Here is an 18,941-nt window from a genome sequence, read left to right as displayed (position 1 = left end):
CTCAGTCCACTGAGCATTTCGCTTGATGCCCTGAAGTTCAGCGACGATGCTACCACCGAACCCAACAACGACGAGGCTCTGCTGGGATTGGAGAACAGCTTCACCAAACTGGCCAACACCATCAATGAGGACAACCGCAACCCCACAGCTAAGAATGAGGAGCTCTTCTGTCCGGTGCCCAGCCTGGTTGACGACCTGCTCAGCGAACTGAACATTTCGGAAATCCAGAAGCTTAAACAGCAGCTAATGCAGGTCAGTCTTTAAAGCTTGTTTGGCCCTGGGGGGAAATGACTCCTTGGTGTACGGGGTGTAGAAAGTTCTGCCATTTTCTGTTTCTCTGTTTAAAATGAGAGGAAGCACAGAGATTTCAGATTTAAACGAGAGAGCAAGACTTTGAGCAAGCAACTGGAAGGCCGACAGCAGTAGAGCAAAATGGCCGTTTTACTATTTTGAACCTTCACACTTGTGCTATCATAAATCACTTATACCACTATTCTGCTAATGACTGGTATAAGATGCTCTGCCAGTTGAAACTTAAAGCTTTAATTGTTCCTTCTGCTTACTTATAAACCTTTGTTTTCCATTACCTGCTCTCTTACACAGGGGGTTGATATTCCCTCTACTTCTAAACAGAGGAAGTAATGTAGGATACTAGAAAATAATATTTTAAAAGCTATTATTGCTGTAAATGAGTCCTAGAGGTATGCTAAGAAGAATCCAACTGTATTTAAAGGTGTGTTTTCTCAGCTGTATCCCGACCTCGTCTGCCGCAGGCATCTAAATCCCATTATGGCAAAGTTAATCCAAAGAGGCACAGACGCATAGTCTGCAGGCTCCACTGGGCCCTTAGGGCAGCAGGTGGTGGCACCAGAGGTCCTGCCATCTGCTTGCTTATCACCACAAGATCACACAACGTCTGAGTGCCACAGTCACCAGAAACCCATCTAAACCCGTGGGTAGCAGTTATATCCTCCTGCTTGGATTCCATTCATCAGACATAAAAATGTTTGCTGGAAAACATCTGTTTCAGTGTTTTGATGGAAGACAGTTGGTTTTCTTTTTTTTTCCAGAGCTGCTATAATCTTACATGCTACTAAAAATAAGTTTTAATAGGATAAAGGTTCAGGTCAGCTGTGACCAAGGCCAGCCATATGTTACCATTTATTTTGATCCTTATTTTCTACATATTAGCTCCACTGATCTCACCTTTTCACTCCTGGGGAATCCTCCAGCGTCTACCACAGAGAAGATGGATGAGTAAATTCAGACATTTTCATGTGTAAAAATCAACAACAAAGTGTTTTTTTTTCTTGCGTATGGATGTCTTCTTTATCCCGAGGGTTTAGCTTCTGAATTAGCTTAATGCTGACGTAAACACACCTTCATTCATATTTGAAAGACGACCCTTATTGAACTGTTGAGGTCACCCTGACCTGGTGCTGATATAGCTGGAACTCTGCCTCATATTCTGCGATAACACCATCCTGATGGTGAGCGGGTGGGTGGGGGGGGATTACCACATGGACAGTTAATCCTCTGATTTAATATTATCTGACCTTATAAAGAGGGACCCCTTTTCAAATCATTTGGTTATTAAAAAAAAGCTACATGACATGTATGTGTGTCTCTTCCCAGATGGAGCGGGAGAAGGTCAACCTGCTTTCCAATCTGCAGGACTCCCAGAAACAGCTGGAGCAGGCCAACGGGGCTCTGTCAGAGCATCAGGAGAAGGTCAGCCGCCTCACGGAGAACCTCAACGCCATCCGGAAACTCCAAGCCAGCAAAGAGCGCCAGTCCGCTTTGGACAACGAGAAAGAGCGGGACAGCCATGAGGATGGAGACTACTATGAGGTGGACATTAACGGACCTGAAATCCTGGAGTGCAAGTACAAGGTAACTTAAACTGCTCTGAAAACCATGTTTAAAAAGCCTGTATTTAGTCTTTGTATGCGGAGTGTTGGTCTTTCTCTTGCAGGTGGCCGTGTCTGAAGCAGGGGAGCTGAAGGAGGAACTGAAGACTCTAAAAGCTGAATACCAGGCCTGTCAGTCACGCTACGAGGAAGAGCGCAGCCGTCTGGAGAACGACGTCAGGTCTCTGGGAGACAAACTGTCCAATCTGGAGAGGACTACATCTGCAGAGAGAGAGGAGAAGGCTAAGCTGGAGAAAGAACTGCGCAAGGTGAGTGATGGGTCTACAAGACCATGTACTGTGAACACCCAAAGAACCAGGAATGAATGAGTTTTTTTGTGCTTGTTTTAGCTGAGCGATGTGGCAGGCGAGTCCCAGGGCAGTCTGAGTGTTGCCCAGGATGAGCTGGTAACATTCAGCGAAGAACTGGCCACTCTCTACAACCACGTCTGCATGTGCAACAACGAGACCCCCAACAGAGTTATGCTGGACTTCTACAAAGAGGGCAAAGGTGGTCGGAGCAGCCCTGAGGGCCGTGGTCGCCGCTCTCCTATCCTGCTCACCAAGGGTCTCTTCCCAGAGCACGGGAGGGCCGACCTCAGCGACGGAGCTCCCTCGCCCGTCTCCTCTCTACCTTCCCCTGTGTCTGACCACCGCAGAGAACCCATGAACATCTACAATCTGGTGGCGATCATCAGAGACCAGATCAAGCACCTGCAGCTGGCTGTGGATCGCACCACAGAGCTGTCCCGCCAGAGGGTAGCATCTCTGGAACTCGGCACCGTGGCTGACAAGGACAAGGAGGCCTGCATGGAGGAGATCCTCAAGCTGAAATCTCTGCTGAGCACCAAGCGGGAGCAGATCGCTACTCTTCGGACTGTCCTCAAGGCCAACAAGCAGGTGGGTTGATCTGTTTTGTGTCTTTTTGTTTGGCCTGCTTGGTATTTCTATCAAAAGTCCCCGACAGACAGAAATGGAGCAATAGAGGAGCTATTCCAGGTCTGATCAGCTGTTTCCCAAAACAGGTGACAGAAAGGAACTATAACAAACACAAGCTGAGATAGCAGCCATATGGTGACAGCTGTACTCGGTATCAGGGTGTTCAGGGAAACAGAGCTGCTCTTTAAATCCTAAAGAATTCCAGCCTCAATGTTGGGCGTGTTCGCAGTTGCTCCGGCAGCTCTTAAAGTTACTGTGTGTGTGGGGGGCTATTGACTGAGAGCAGATACTATAAAACAGCCTCCCTGCTATGGAGCTCATTGATGGTTTAGATCAGGAGACCAGCTGACGTCACACCACCTGGATCAGAGAGACACTGTGCTTTAGTTCCATTTAAAAAGAAAGACAACCATGTTAATCTCACTTTAGCATCTTTTTTTTAGCAATTAACATGATTACTATTACCCATGGTGAACAACAGTCTCTCTGGGATTTCTGTAAAACAGTTTTCTGAAGAACAACATTTTCAGAGGTATAAAATGTTCAGTTCAATCATACTGGAAAAGTAATTTTCTTGCAGCTGATTAAATCAGACGATCTCAGCATGTAGAAAATAGTTTCACATATATTTGACTTAACTTGGTGGCTGATATTTTATTCCATGTGTTAAAACACTATTTTACAGGGAGACCTTTTAATAAAAACCATCTCACATATCATTTAAGTAAATCATATTTTATCTTCTGAAACCATCGTGTTGCAAACTGTTCACTTTGTTTGTTCCAGTTCTATCTGGGTATTTTCTCCAGTATTATGAAATTAATTACTTTGCATTATCAGGGGTTGTCATAAAACTGAAAAAACTGAAAAAAACCTGATGGTATGAATCATAAAAAGGAGGAAATGACCTTTGATCTGTTATGGCACCACAGGAGTGGAGCATTTATTGATAAAGACAGGAATTGTGGTAATGGTGATAACCTGCAGGTTCTGGTCAGTATCACAACAGTATCTCAACTCTCGATCATCTTCTCCTCTTGTCCAATCACAGTCGGCTGAAGTGGCTTTGGCCAACCTGAAGAGCAAGTACGAGAACGAGAAGGCCATGGTGACGGAGACCATGATGAAGCTGAGGAATGAGCTGAAGGCTCTGAAGGAAGACGCCGCCACCTTTTCCTCTCTGCGAGCTATGTTTGCCACACGGTAAGAAGGAAAGCCCCCCCCATAAGGCTCCTAAGCGAACAAAGCATTCTAAAACCTCAGAAATCTTTACTATTTGTATCTCCTAGTAAATTGTCTTAGGTAGCATTTCCTCTTTACGCTAATGAACTGGCAGCAATCCTAATCTCTGCCCGTCTACCATGTTACAATAGGGAAGAGAACAAATATAATTGGTGTTAAAAATGGGGTTGGGAGATATTCTTAGAGCTATTGTTGGAAGCCAAGACAAACCCACTGTAAACAGGTAGCTAAAGACAGGATTATTGTTAAAATGTAATCCATCTTTGCCATATGTTGTGTCTGCTTAGTGCAGGCTCTCCTTATTGAATCATTACAATGAAAATGAAAATGTAAAAAGAAGTCCTATTTAAAAATAGTTCTAACTTACCTCTAAAACATGTCTGCTAAGCATTGTTTTTGTGACTGACTTGCAGCGGGTTGGTGTGTGCATGTGCGGCTCAGAAGGGGCCACACACTCACTAATCTTTTCTGATTCCTAAGAGAAGCCGGTCAGAGGTTGTGTCCATAATCCCACCTCATCTTGGTGGTGATTATGCATTTATCACATACTAGACTAAACCTCGCACACTGCTTGTTTGTTTACCTACGCTATGAATGCTTCTGAATCTTACAAAGGCTGCATTTGTTGCATGGGTTTGAATTCAAATACATTTAAATGCGTGTTTCATTGCAGCTGTAGTGCAGCTAGTAGAGCTGATATCAAAGTCACTCTGTCGCTGAGCCATAGACTTACAGTATGCATGGAGGTCTGAGATGATAATGCAATTTTAAAGTGTGCTGGCCTCATCTTACCCTTGCAGAAATCCAATATCTCTCTTGGTCTGCGCTTTCTGGAGTAACTCAATATTAGAGCAGTGTCTCATCTGGTAGTTGCAGCAGTTACTCATGATTAGGCTCATTTTTGTTGGTTTGTCAATGAGAGAAATGACAAAAGGATGCACATTTTGCAAAGCTTTTTGTAACTAACATTGTATCTACCATTTATAGAGCCTTGTTAGAGTATTCCAACCTAATATATTGTCCCATCTTTTGTCACATAACTGAAAAAACCTTTGGTTTGATGTACTGGGAGTTAAAAATTAAAATAAACATCTTAAAGAGTGCGGCATGTATTTGTATTCAGCCCCACTTTCTTGGATTTTCCAAATGAAATCCACTGTAATGAATTGCCTTCATAAAAACAGGAGATCACTGATCAATCCAGAGTACGGTAACACTGCCTACCTAGCAGGACGCCATAAACGAACAGGAAGGCATCAATAGAATTAGCCAAAAGGCTCATTGTAGCTCAGTTAGGCGTTTAACACTGACTACTCAAATCTGTCCTTTTTAAGTGTTACAGAAAAAAAAGCTGCTGTGCTTGTTTCTCCATCACATAAAAACCCCAATAAAATATAAAAGTTAATCTTTTCCAGAGGTGAAAGAAAGCTTTGGATTCTTTGCTCTGGATGAGCAGATATTGTTGTTTTTTTTATCATCCTGTTTTCCTGAAGGTGCGGTTGATTTTTAACACTTGGTGTTTAAATCTGCAATTGAATTCTGTTTTCATCCATTTCCTCAAATACCTACCTCAGATGAGACTTGCTTTGTGCCCACCCAGGCCCAGTTATCCACTGTTGCAGTGTTACATTCAGTCTGTTTATGACATTCATGCATTGGTATGTAAATTCTATCCTACACGGCACAGAGTTGGGTCAGGGGGGCTCTTTGAAAAGCCGGGGGACTAGCCTGAGTGAAGTTTCCCACACTCACCATCTCCTTTGTACCCCATGTCCCCCTTCCATACTACCTCATCACCAGAATCTGAATCTGGTGACAAGAAGAAGGAGCAGTTTTTCAGTTAAAGCCCTCTCCAGGAGCCTTGTTTTTCCCTTGATCACCATTGACAGCATGTAAAAAAGGGATTGGGACAAAAAAAAAGCTCCCTTATACAAGTGTGTGGTCTTCAACTAAAAGGAAAGGAGATGGAGTGAAATTGGGAATTTTTACAGTTTCTGTTAGAGCAAATCACCTTTTTAGCTGTTAGAAACATGAGGGTTTTTAGATGGAATATTTCCCACATGTTTACATGCTGGCCTTTTGTTTCTCGGTGAGAGTCTGAGCCCCTCCAGCTGCAGGCTGTGGTGTCATGTTAACAGTTAAAGTCCTGCCTCTTACATTCCTCAGACATGCCTAGACATGGTTCCCCCTCTCTGTTCTCACTGATCAAACCATTAAGCTTAATGTCATCCTGTTATTTTTTTAAGCCTTTTTTTTTTATCTGTTCTCAATCCGTGTGATCCCAACATGATCAACCACGTTCAGATCAGCACTTCATCTCAGGAGGTTATTTCTTATCCCTTAAGGACACTTTTAGTCATGATTACTTCTTTTTATAAGAGAGCAATAAGATGCCATCAGCCACTGTAAATTTCCACAAAGGATGCAGATGATTTACGAGTCTAAGCCGACATTATGGGATGTTATTCATTCTTCACAGGCCGGCAGCAGCCTCTCTGTGTTTCTTGTGCAACAATAACCTGATCAGCAGGCCCAAATGAACCTTTTGTATCCCGTCGTCTTTTTCCCGGGAAAATCGCACGACCTCCCACTCCCATGCAAGACGCAGTCGACTGTCTGAACAGACACCAGTGCCCACCCCCAGACACCTCACAGCCGCCCCCTCCCAATTTTCACACTGGGTTTAATGAAGAGGCACTGATCTCTTTTGTCTGGTTGTGTCCCCAAGGGAAAAGTAGAGCCAGCGTAGTTTGTTTGTATGGTGGTCTGACAGGGCCAGAGTTCACACGGCCAACAACCACGTGCAGAACCCAACACAACAAAAACATCTGCGTACGCCTTTTGACTTTTGAGGTGAAGTTTTCCTAAACAAAAGGTTTTGGAAAACTTTGCAGATGGTGTTTGCAGCCATACTTGATTGGCAATGTTTGTCTTTAGGTGATTTATTTTTTTCAGTTGTAGGTCTAAACATTAAAAACCAAACTGGTTTGAAGACATGTTATGGAATATAAAAAAATAACAAATAGATCTCAAGCTGTTATAAAAATGGTCAAAAATCAAATCCAGCCCTTTCTGTTGTTTATATGCAAATCTGCAGCTGTTGGGGTTCAATCTTGTTTTCCAAGGAGCCAACAGGAGCAGGGAAATATAGAAATATAATTTTTTTCTGTGGTCAACTCTATGTCATACCTCTTCTGGCACACCACATTACGTGATTCCTCTCTAAAGTTAGCTAGCTTCCTCCTCAGGCATTGGCCATACAAGCCTTCATCTCTGCTAAGAATTTACAAACAACAATCCCTGGTTACAGTCTAACAACAAAAAGTCTGTAGAGGAAGATGATAAACAACAATCATAAAGAAATATTCAGTATTTTTTGTAGCTTAAACCTAGAGTCATTCAGTAAACTTTATCCATTAATGTTGAATTGCAGGTCAAATACTGAAAATCTGTGTTTTGTTTCATGTATTTATTTTTATGGTTTTGAGTTTTTTTTTTATTAGACAAATGTTGGGGATGTATGTTTTAATGCAAAGATATAAGCAATCCTGTAATTTTTTTTACATTCAAAAGACTACCTACGAACCTTTACTACGAAAAAACCCAGCCGCACATTTTCTTCTTCATTTCAGAGAAATGTCACCAAATGTCCCTCTCCACTCATAACAGGGAAGACTATTACATTCTGGTGTCAACATAACAAGAAAAGTCAGTGTGTATGAAGGAGAGGGTCTGATACCAGTAGTAGAATATGTGGAGGCTTGAGATGTGAGATAAGAGCCAGGAGGGATGATGGAAAAGAAACTGTGGAGATGGAACCCCTTAAACACAATCCTGTGGAGTGACCCAGTTATTTTACTTTTCCAGCCTTAAATTATTTACACATACTATTGCCCTCAAGGGCAGGGGACAACGAGGAGGCTTTACACACAGCAGTCAGCTAGGTGGCATGTTTTGTCCCATTTGAGACACAGATGATGGATGGAAGAAGTAGAGAAAAAATGTCTCGCAGCAGCTGGAAAAACAAATCAGTTGTGAGCATCAGCTCCTTCCTACGCTTCCCTCTATTTTCACTCCCCTTCTAACCCATCCTGTTTCTCGAGTCACCAGGAAAAAAATCCTCTGAAGGATCATAAGGTTAACGGAAAACCTGGTATTCTCTACTCGCCAGCTTTTTAAAGAAACTCTTATAGATACCTCACCCTCTTATTTTCTTATATTTCTAATAGAGGTAGTACCGTACATAACAGGAGGATCTGGATAGTAAAACGGTGCCAGCGTTCAACAAAATCTTAGACTTCCTTAAAAAAAAATTTAAGCTTCAAAACATATTTTTTATAAATATTGGTAGATGTATTTGTGGAGAAAGTGGCAGAATGGCTGATATAGTAAGGAATAGATGTCACAGGACCCTTTTCATTGAACAAGCTTGAGCTTGTTGGCTCTTTACTGCCACCTGCTGGTTATAAAACAAACCATACAGAGAAGGGACATCTAAGGCTAGCCTTAGTTGGATTGTTTTTTTTATTTTTATTTTTGTTTTTTATTTTTATTTTTTTTCTACTTCTAAAGCTACTTAAGCAATGACAAGGGCTGCATTGATAAAGAAGTTCTTACAAAATATGCAGTACAGAACATGGACATACTTTCCATTGCAATTCCAATGTCAGTATTTAGATTCTTTTTTAATGCTAAAGTGATGATTAAGATTATGTTTCTTTATGATTAAGTAACTGAAAGTTTGTGTTTCTAAAGTAAACCTGCAGGCTAACTGCACAGTTCTTCTCTTTTTGCTTCCCTCTTGCAGCTGCGATGAATATGTCACCCAGCTGGAAGAAATGCAGAGGCAGCTGGCTGCAGCCGAGGACGAAAAGAAGACCCTCAACTCCTTGCTGCGGATGGCCATCCAGCAGAAGCTGGCCCTGACGCAGCGCCTGGAAGACCTGGAGTTCGACCACGAGCAAACCCGCCGCGGTGGCAACACAGGGCGGGCTAAGGCTCGCAGCAAGGCGGCCAGCGGCGCCGCCTCCACCAACCCACACGTAAGTCAGAGTCTGACCTGCTCTGGCTCCGGGCGACCTGAGCTCAACAATGCCATGCCCAACGGCATCCTGGGAGGTCCCGCCATGTTCTGCAGCGAGAAGTACAAGATCTACTGTGACTGAGAGGCGACTCGGACGTCCATGTAGACTGCTGTGTACAGAGGGCTGAGCGGGGGGGGCCAACCCTCCCTCCCATTAGTCTTTAAGAGCCCCACTTGCTCGCTTCGCTCCCCGGCCAGCCTGCGCTCCTCTAGGGACTGCTGTGTCACTAACCGGCTGTTCGTCTGTGCTTGTGTAACCGCTTAGGGGAATGCCGATATATGTACAGTGTGCTGTGGACTGTAGTAGACATATTGGCATGTGGGGTAAAGGGCCCTGGTTATAATTGGGGGGGTTGGGTGGATATTATGGAGTGTCTATTCTTTCCGCTGTCATGGTGCTGTACCTATGATTTAAAAGGTGGCAGCTTCTGTGTTTATCTGTTCTGGCCCCCTGGTTGGCTTGCCCGATAACATAAACACATTGTGGTGGTGGCATATAAAGAGGATGTCAGACCCAACGACATCCTCTGTTTGGCGTGTCAGTCGGTGCTCCTTTGAACAATAAAGCCCCTAACTTCTTCCCCTTTCTCTCCATCCTGATCCAGGACTCCAGTATCTGGCAGGCGCATTTTTATAATAAAGTGACTGATGTTTACAAGAAAATCAACTAAAATATGCAAGCTCCCTCTGCTTCATAGCTAAGAGAGCCTCAAAATGGATCTGTGTACCAATCTGAACTCAGAAAGGGGTATCTTCTTGATTTTATAATGAGATATTTTGGGCTAGAAAAAAGAAAGGAGCACCTTTGACCGTGGGTGTTTATTTCAGGATCAGTTTAAAGCTGTGACCTTAGTGCAACAGTACAATAACTAGGATCGCATGGCTTCACAGCTGAAAATGCTTCAGAGAAAATCTTCCTGTTATTTTCTGTTATCAGATGAACTGCAGGGCTCTAGAGTGCAAAAATCCAGGTTAATTGGTGTAAGGTGAAACACTGGAGGTCTGTGTGCTCCACGCGACCCCCGACACGTCGCCGTGGGTCCCATCAGAGCCATATCGCAAGAGAGAGAAGGAGAACGTTTGACAAATCGATCTTTGCATCCAAATTTTAAGTGCACTTCAACATAGGTGCCTCAGGTTACTTCTTCTGTTTTGCTGTGAACAGAGATATGATATAGTTTTGTTCAAAAGCTATTTTTTAATGAATCTGCTAATTCTGGAAGAGCACAAATTATTTCAAGAGCAAGGTCCTCAAATCTGGATAAAGCAAAACTGGCCGGCCGCTCGGCGAAAGTGCCTGTGGACACAAACATTTGGTGTATTTCTGTGTTAATGATGCAAAGCCCTGTGCTCATGTCTTAGCGCTCCCCCACTCATTTATCGCTTCCCTGCTCAAACTGTGGGAGATCGCTCAACACCTTCCAATCTCATATAGGACATGTAGCTGGATAGGCATGGGCCGGTTCAAGATTCTCATCGACTTTGAGTAAAAATACCAGAAAACATAAAAGAAACTAAACATGTTGGTCAAACTCTTGAGGAAATGAGAATAACATCGGCTATTTCTTTTTTTTGTTTAAAGCAAAAAATCACCTATTTTGCCCCATAACAGCTAATAACTATAATAAATTATTAATTTCAGCGTCAACAGTTTCCCTGAAGCTAATTTTAGCTGGATAATTAGTCAGGCTATCTGCTCTGGTAGCCAAGCAGCAGGTTTTGTTTTGCAGACACCAGCTCTGTGAAACCTGCAGCAGATACGCTGCTCTATGCTCCATACGATTAGAAAACTCTCCTTCCCTGGCGAATCTTTAAAGAGACTTCCACCCATAGAAAAAATATGATGAAGCAATTTTTAAAATTAGGACATAGAGTCTGTAACAGGCCCATGCCTATGGCTAAAAGGAAAGAAAAGCTTTCCTCTTGTCTCTGATTTCAGTGTCTTGTTAGCGATAACCACCTTCTCTCTTGTAGATTTTCAGCAGCTTGCTCCCTCAGCATCACCACTCACCCTTTAACTAGAAAGAGGACATGTGGAGAAATATATCTGTCAGGTAACGTCCTCGCGTTATGCTGTGTATATCTCAGTGTTGAAGTGAAGAGGCTCTTGTGTGTATGTGTGGGTGTGCGGGTGCACGCTGTTTTTTTTTTCTGTTTTTAACCATTTTCACTACGGGCCTCTCATTTCTGTGTCGTTTAGTGTGCGTGGGCGACACTGCGCGATGTTTTTAGTATTTACAATAGCTTTAAACTATTGCAAGCTAGTATTAAGCAAATAGTTAAAGAAATAATAAAAGTGGGGCTTATGTTTATTAAATCCATGTAATGCTTGTGGATCATAAACGTTTTTTCCGCTTTATGATGTTAAAAGCAGGGTTGATGGACGATGATCCTGCAAGATTTTGTAAAATTTTACAATTTTCTAACACTACAAAGCTCTATATTAAACTATATTCTTGATATAATTCTTCAGGTTGTGATCTTGCAGGATTCGACAGTATTCCTATATCTTTAATGCAATGCAATGTGGATTGATTTCTTCAAAAATGAAAAACTGTGTGTGATCAACCCTGCTTGAGCGTGCATCTGTAGGCCACAGCACAAAAAGCATGGACTCAACTTAATGAAAAAAGAACCTTTGGGGTCGGTTACTACTGTTTTATAATCACATTTAAGTACAATACATTCTGTTTCTTTCAGTTTGTGCTGAAAAGAAGGGAGACTTACATTTGTTAAATGGGAAAACCAGGTGTCTAATGTGGTGAAGAAATAAGTCCAGGATTTTCCAGGGGGTAGAAACTCCTGATGATATTTAGAAACTGATTAATAGACATTGATTCAAATGATCTAATCCTCACCCTTGTGTAGGCTTTGTGGTTTTCACTGAGCTTTAAATAGACCTCGGGATGTGATCGTGACTAGAAATCCTTAGATAGACGAGCCTCGACTTTTCCCTTTCTAGATTGAAATCAATGTCTTGAACTGATGCGGCGTCATTACGAAATGGCGCCTCTGCAGCTCCTCCTACCTCCGCCTGCAGGCTTCTCCCTCATCACCTCTGAGTTTCTCACACATCCTGTTTCTGTTTATTAAAGCCTGCATGTGTAAACATTACTCATTTTTATTAACCTGCATGGCACATGAGAAAGACCCCCTCTCTCTGTGACCAAAGTGGCTTCATCGCTGTCCTCAGAAAAAAGGTTCACAGTACTTGTGACATGTTTTGGCTTCCTATCTCTATCAGGATTCTCTGCAGTGAATGTGCACATCTGCAACAACTATTTATTTAAAAAAAAAACTCCAGATTGACCATTATTTGGCTTTCAGCGCTTATTATCATCTTCTGCTGCTTTGATTAACATCAGCTGAGCTTTTTAACAGCCGTCCTCAGACTACCTGAACACTAACGATGCTGATAATACCCTTGTTTCTCCATTTTGCAGTAATTATATGGTAATTCCTCAAGGACGGCGGAGTGCCAACACAAAGTTCCTTTTCGCATCTGCAAAAACTGTTAGAAATGTAGCTGATTTGAACCGGAAGACAAAAAAACTAGCTGGACTTCTACGTCTGAACGCTCAAATGTGGCACATCGACTCTAATAATTGTGCGTCGCTGCTGGAAGCAAACTTCTCACAAGTCTGGAGAACGTTCTGAATGAGGCTAAGATGAAATAATCTAACCATCCTATCAGAAGCCAGGGGACTTCTGGTTGTTTCTTATTGTAAACAAGCTGTTTTTATTTTAGTTTTTTTTTCTCAATGTGCACTTTGATTATATAGGATTATAACATTATTATTATTAACCTAATAGGAAAGCGTGGTAGTACTATGGTTTGTGAGTTAACAAATATAGGATAAACACAAATTAGATATACTAATTACTTGAGTAAACGTTCCACAAACCATAATAGTACTACGACGAGTCTGTGCTCAAGATTTTATCCATCAAGTAACCATTCTTAACTTGTTTTGTTACGTTTTGACATGTTATAATGTTTTGGGTTTTTTATATGTTTTGGTTTGTTCTACTGCCATTGTCTATGTAAAAAAAAAAATCCAGGGTGATCCAATTCTGGGGTTTTTCATGTATTTATTATTCCTAGGAATAGTTCAAAACAAATTATCTGCAATGAAACTTGACAACACTCTGACTCCAATGGGTAAGTTTTGTTCGGGAAATGAAATTTAAGTTGGCGTGATCAGGTTGTTGTTGTTTTTTTTGGTCTTTTCTGAGCTTCTTAGCGAAGAAGTTCCTTCAAAACTGATCACTGGCCTTCAGAATTCTCTGCAAGTTGCATCTATTAAATTCCAAATTGGAATTGTTTCGTTCACTCTTTGTTTATCGTGCCAAATGTTGGCACACCGTTTAGGTCGAAAAAGAATCGAGACTTGGGAAGAAGAAGACGGGGTCTCCTTATGAGCACCTGGGCTTTGGGGTTTTTATGTTCTGTTGGTTTGTTTAGCTCTTCGTTTCTGACCAGTAGTGCCTTTCATTGTTTCAAGGGTGAATCTTAGGTTAGGATTTTATCTTTCTTTTATAGGCGAGGAATTTGGGGTTTGAAGCGACTGTGAGCAGCAATAAAAGCAAAACGATTTCAGCCCCCTTTTTTCTGCAAAGAGTGAGGTAATAGTTTTAAAATTAGCTTAACTATAATTGTATTGAATTTTGCAGGTCAGTGATCAAAACAAGTAATTCAGGGGTATTGAGAAAAGTTTTTTTTTATCAAACTTTGGGAACCAAATGATTCCTTTGGCCTCCTGTTGTTGAACTAAATGTGCTGGAGGGTAGTAGGGTGTACAATTGGAAACATCTACGCACCTCTAGCTTTGTTTGGTGAAGGTAATGTGATCTTAATAGTATTGTTGGGGGGAAAAAAATGTGCAGCAAGCACACTTTTTTTCTTTTTTTTCTTTTTCTTTTTACGTTGTTTTTTTATTATTATTATTTCTATTGAACCTTTTTTTTTACGTCATGTTATGAACATTTACGTTTTCAGTAAACAGAAAACAAAACATAGCATCAACAAGCTTGAACAGTGCCATTCCAGCCAAGGCTTGATTGTTGAGGCTTTAAAAGTTACCAATATGGAAGAAAAAAAAAAAGGCTTAATGATTAAAGTGCAATTCAGATACTGTTTTACTTTTTTGTTTCAAACTGAAAAGTTTTCTGTTTGCTGGAAGGTTTAGCATTGTGATAATAAAATTAGCAGTGCAAGCTATTGTCTTTCAGTATTGATCCATAAGAGTTTGATATCTTTATATAAAATAACTACTTCACCTGTACGTTGGTATTTATTTGAGCTGTCATGCAGTACTGTATTCTTATCAATAATGTTCATTATGAAAAGTGGCATATTGATTCCAGCTAAATGTCATTATGCATGTTCCTCAGTCATGGGACCTTTACACAGGGTTGAAAACAAACATGTAGAGTTTTGCCCAGGATGTTTTGAAAGAAATATGGTGGGGGAAAAATTATAGAAAAAAAATGAATTGAGTTTGAGGTATTACTGCTGAATTAATTCTGTAAAAGTGTTTGTTTTCTAGCTGAGAGTTGGGGTGACTGTGTAAGGGGAGTCATACTGGTTGAAATCAATAAATGTGACTAAGTTCCAGTTGGTTTGAGTGTTGTTATTTATAGCTGAACCCCAGCAGGAGCAGCTGAAGGGTTAACCAGGGGGATGTATGTCCTGCAGCTCTGGTGTGATGTCTGAGTGTTCCCAGCTGGAAGCCAGAAGGGCGGGGGTTCCCAGCTGTCCAAGTGGGCTCCAGGACATGATCACATTACACATAAGGAACAAAAGAACCTACATCCTCTTCTCTCCTCACCCCTCCTTTATTTTTTTCTGCTGTCACTTAAATCTTTCTCCTCCCCCGCCATCTTTACTTCCCTTCCTCCCCTCCGTCTGGAGATGCGCCTACAGATCAAATAAAGTTTGACCTATGGGTCCTCCTGGTTTTTATTTTTTTTTTTTCATCCAAGTTACAGAGACAGGCTTTTCAACTAATTAAAAGTGCAGGGATTTTCAGGGCCAAAAAATGGTTTGGATAAAACTATATTTTATTGGAAACACAAATCAGTTCTCATTCAACAAAAGTAAGAAGATACAATGCAACAATATATATATATATATATATATATATATATATATATATATATATATATATATATATATTTATAAATAAATAAATCCTTTTTTTTAATGTATTTTTTCTTAAATTGAGGAGGTAAGTAAGACTTTGTCAATGTAAAATAACAATTTACATTTAAAATAGGAAAAAACTGTTTCATTGTCTTAGTTTAAGTGCATATTATCTAATTATCTTATTGTAAGAGTAAAAATACTAATTCAATTTGGAAATAATCTTTTTTAGCTATTCAAATTAAGGGTAAATACAATTAATTTATTTGTTTTTTTAATTTCTTGATCGTTTTTGCAGTGTAATTTTAGAGGTTTGACACCTTGAGGACATATTTCTTCTGCTTTTACTTTTTGTCTACCTTTTAGGTTAATGTTCATTAAGCACAGTTTAATCTGACAAATCAATACATATCAAAAGCAGCATTTATATTGTCGCTATGAATATGGGGAAGGGAATAGTGTGGTCGAAATATATTTAGAAATCCTAAATATATCTTTTAGTAAGCATTTGTTTTTATTACTCTTCCTTCAAAACATGTTGACCAAAAAGTTCAGTTTCATTCTCAGTTGAATGGAGCCACCTATCCTGAACATGTTTGCTGTTTCTCCAGCAGGTCTTGTGGCAATGAGAATTCTGATGCTTTTCTTTCAAAGTGGACTCTTGGTCACTTCCCTTCCATTAGGCATAAATCTGAGGACTTCATGACTAGAAATAACAATAGGACCGACGTAGGAGATCTCTGCAGCTCCTCCAAAGTCCCTTCTCTGATGGTTACCTTTTTTATTTAGGAAGCTTACAAGAAAGAGTACACGCTTTTACATGACGTATTGCATAGCGCTCTATGAGATGCTTCTGAAGGAGGTCAGTCACCATGGACCTTTTTAAAGGTAGAAAAGCAGACAAAAAAATGTATTTTAATATATTAAAAAAGATCCTTTGTTTTGATCTTTGAAATATTTTGTTATTGTTATAAAAATGTAAAAATAAAAAATCCCATAAATGTGAAATCTAATATTCACATCTGTCAAACCGATCAGCAGCAGCTACTAAAATCTGCCATATGAATAATCAACTATGTCCCACTGACAGCTGGAAGGGATCATATTGAGTTATTTTCCAAATCCAGCCACAGCTGAGGCTGCATAAAAGCAGCTGTTTCACGTATATGCGGTGCAGTTTTAAAATCTACCACTTGGGGTCACTGCAGCACCACTTTTGACACATCAAGCATGGAATGTTTCTATTATGGTGGGTATTTGCCTTAAATTAGAGAGTCGCTGTTTGTTTAGCTCCCACAAAGACAGCTTTTTATGTGAGGCAGGCTGTGCTGCCATGTGATAAATCTATGTGGAGCCTGAAGCAGCAAATAGCTGTGATCAGATGGTCAGGAGCACACATGCTTCACATGGACCGGTTTGGAACTGACAAATAATTGCTTCTTTATTGTGGCAGAAGTTATTTAAAAAAATATTTTTTTAACTCATTTTCATTAACCTTTTAAATAAGTTTAAGTGTCTCTAGTTGCCTCCAATTAGCAGGTTTGCCTGCGGATTGGAAGTGTTAAGTTGTAATTTCCACCAGAGAAGGAGCAATTAGGTAGACTGGCACTTCTCTGTGGCAGATTCTCATATTATTGGTGTATTTACACCAGGATGGCTTTAGATAAGTGTAAAAAGCTGATCTGACGTGTGTTGACTTTCACACCCATTGTTCAGCCCAGATGCTCCAGTCTTCTGTCATTGACAGACATAATTGTCTCTTGTCTCTCACCTTTCCCCCTCTTTCTGTTCACATTGTTCTCTTTTTATTACTCCCCCCATGAGTGTTCTCTCAGCTTTGTTTTTGTGACCAGATGAACCCCCAGGGAGCAGAGGATGTGGCCCAGAGATCTTCTTTCTGTGGATCAGCAGGCCCCAGTCATTCTTACAGGCTGCTCAATAATTTTAGAGGAAATAAAACTCCTGTTGTATCTAAATACAAGTTTAATCACCTCGAAAACCCTCTCTGAATCTATTCAAATGTGTTTAGAATGAAACTAATTCTAAAGCAAATTGATGAGCAAAATTAAATGTTTTAATTGGAAATCTAGAGCACACTTCATTCACAGGTTGGGGAAAGCAGCCCCAAAGAGAAACATCATCATCATTTAGAGGTGCTGCTGTTGTCTGTTTCAATCCAGGCTGATGGCAAGCGTGCAGCCAAAGCAGCAACAACAAAGAGCTAAATGGTGCCTGTCTGAATAGACACACGTTTCAAATAGATGGAGGAGGAGTGAGTGCAAACATAGAGAAAGTGCAAGGGCTGTTACTGGCATTGTACTCGCACTTCTGAGGATTGGATGTAGAAATTATTAATAGTATTTCATGTGCTGAAATCTGGCCCTACAGATGAAACACCATCTGTGACTAAAACAGAATGATTTATGATACATTAACTTTACTAATAATTTTAAATAGCCTTTTTTGTACAATTCTTGTTTTGATCCTGTTGTTTCCATTTAAATACGACTATCAGTAATGTTTGAAAAGGGAAGTGTTCTTAGGGTGTATGCAAGTTTTTTGTTTGTTTTTTACAATGCTTCTGGGATAAAAAGAAAAAAAGTGTAATGTATGCTAAATGAATCGATGACAAAGCAAATGGCAAAGAGATAAAGGCACCACCCAAGAAAAATGAAGTTCTTTTCCACTTTAGAATCATCTGACCTGAGCTTTTAGAAAATGATTGGAGCAGAAACAAAGGGGGGGATGACGTGGGTCTTGATAGAAAAACAGCAAATTACAGTTGTCTTCCTCCCTTTTGTCCATATTCCTTTTTATTGATACTGAGTTAACAGCAGTCTCTGAATACTCTGGAAACTAAAGATGGCATAAAGCTTGCGCAGTGACACGGAAGCCTTGTCCCAGTTTGTGTTCCAGGATTTTTTTTCCACACTACTTGGCAGATAGGGAGATCTCAAAGCAGAAACATCTATTGAAAGCAGGCCTCTTCATCCTTTTCATGACCACATGTGACAGCCTGTGTCATGCCTCCGTGCCAGCGGACATGTCATGGCTGAAGTTGCAACTGTGCCTAAAAATAGAAAGTACTAAACGATGAATTAAAGCAAGTGAAAGAAAGAGGGTATCCTTTAAAAACAATCTTGGAATTGTAAACCTTTTTATCATACAGTTTGAATCTTGGGCTAATTCAGCATTTGAAATATCAGGCATTCACCTGATATCACATCACAGCTAATTTTAGCCTATAGTAACCATTAGAATAGTAGCAGACAAACTGATATAAGGAAAAGAAGGGTAATTGCAGGGTAAAAGCAAGGCAAGTTCTTTTGTGCAGCACAATTCAGTACAACAATTCAGAATCCTCTTTACATGAATTAACCAATAACATAGAAGAATAAAAACAGGTAGTAAAACAAAACATCTGGACCATTAACTTAAGTTAATGATACCTCAGTTAACAGTTAAACTTCAACAGTAAAAGGCAGTTTTTAACTGTGGCTTTAAAGAAGACAGCCTTTCAGCACTTTTACATAGAAATTAATTGAATTAAGTACATATTTTTAAAGGTATATATATATATATATATATATATATATATATATATATATATATATATATATATA

The 18,941-nt window shown here is 40.3% G+C and overlaps 1 protein-coding gene across 3 annotated transcripts in view; it reads left to right on the top strand.

Annotated features, from left to right (window-relative positions):
* The window catches only part of LOC107088150 (protein bicaudal D homolog 2-like), a 42,226-nt gene extending 27,436 nt beyond the window's left edge, over nt 1-14,790 (top strand). The window contains exons 5-11 of one of the 3 annotated variants that reach the window (XR_001481369.1): nt 6-252; nt 1,636-1,893; nt 1,976-2,179; nt 2,261-2,809; nt 3,900-4,051; nt 8,898-11,227; nt 12,617-14,790. Coding sequence is in view for 2 of the 3 variants with exons in the window: in XM_015380130.1 (XP_015235616.1) it covers nt 6-252; nt 1,636-1,893; nt 1,976-2,179; nt 2,261-2,809; nt 3,900-4,051; nt 8,898-9,255 (1,768 nt within the window). In the remaining variant the exon portion in view is untranslated. Of the gene's footprint in view, nt 1-5; nt 253-1,635; nt 1,894-1,975; nt 2,180-2,260; nt 2,810-3,899; nt 4,052-8,897 lie in introns of all 3 variants that reach the window. The other 2 variants (XM_015380131.1, XM_015380130.1) reach the window with 2 other exon arrangements.
* Nucleotides 14,791-18,941: the final 4,151 nt, after the last annotated feature.

The sequence above is a fragment of the Cyprinodon variegatus genome, unplaced genomic scaffold (assembly GCF_000732505.1).
Source record: "Cyprinodon variegatus isolate N-32 unplaced genomic scaffold, C_variegatus-1.0 Scaffold208, whole genome shotgun sequence".
In the NCBI taxonomy this organism is placed as follows: domain Eukaryota; kingdom Metazoa; phylum Chordata; class Actinopteri; order Cyprinodontiformes; family Cyprinodontidae; genus Cyprinodon; species Cyprinodon variegatus.
The sequence above is the reverse complement of the archived record's forward strand: the minus strand, read 5'-3'. Positions and strand labels throughout refer to the sequence as shown.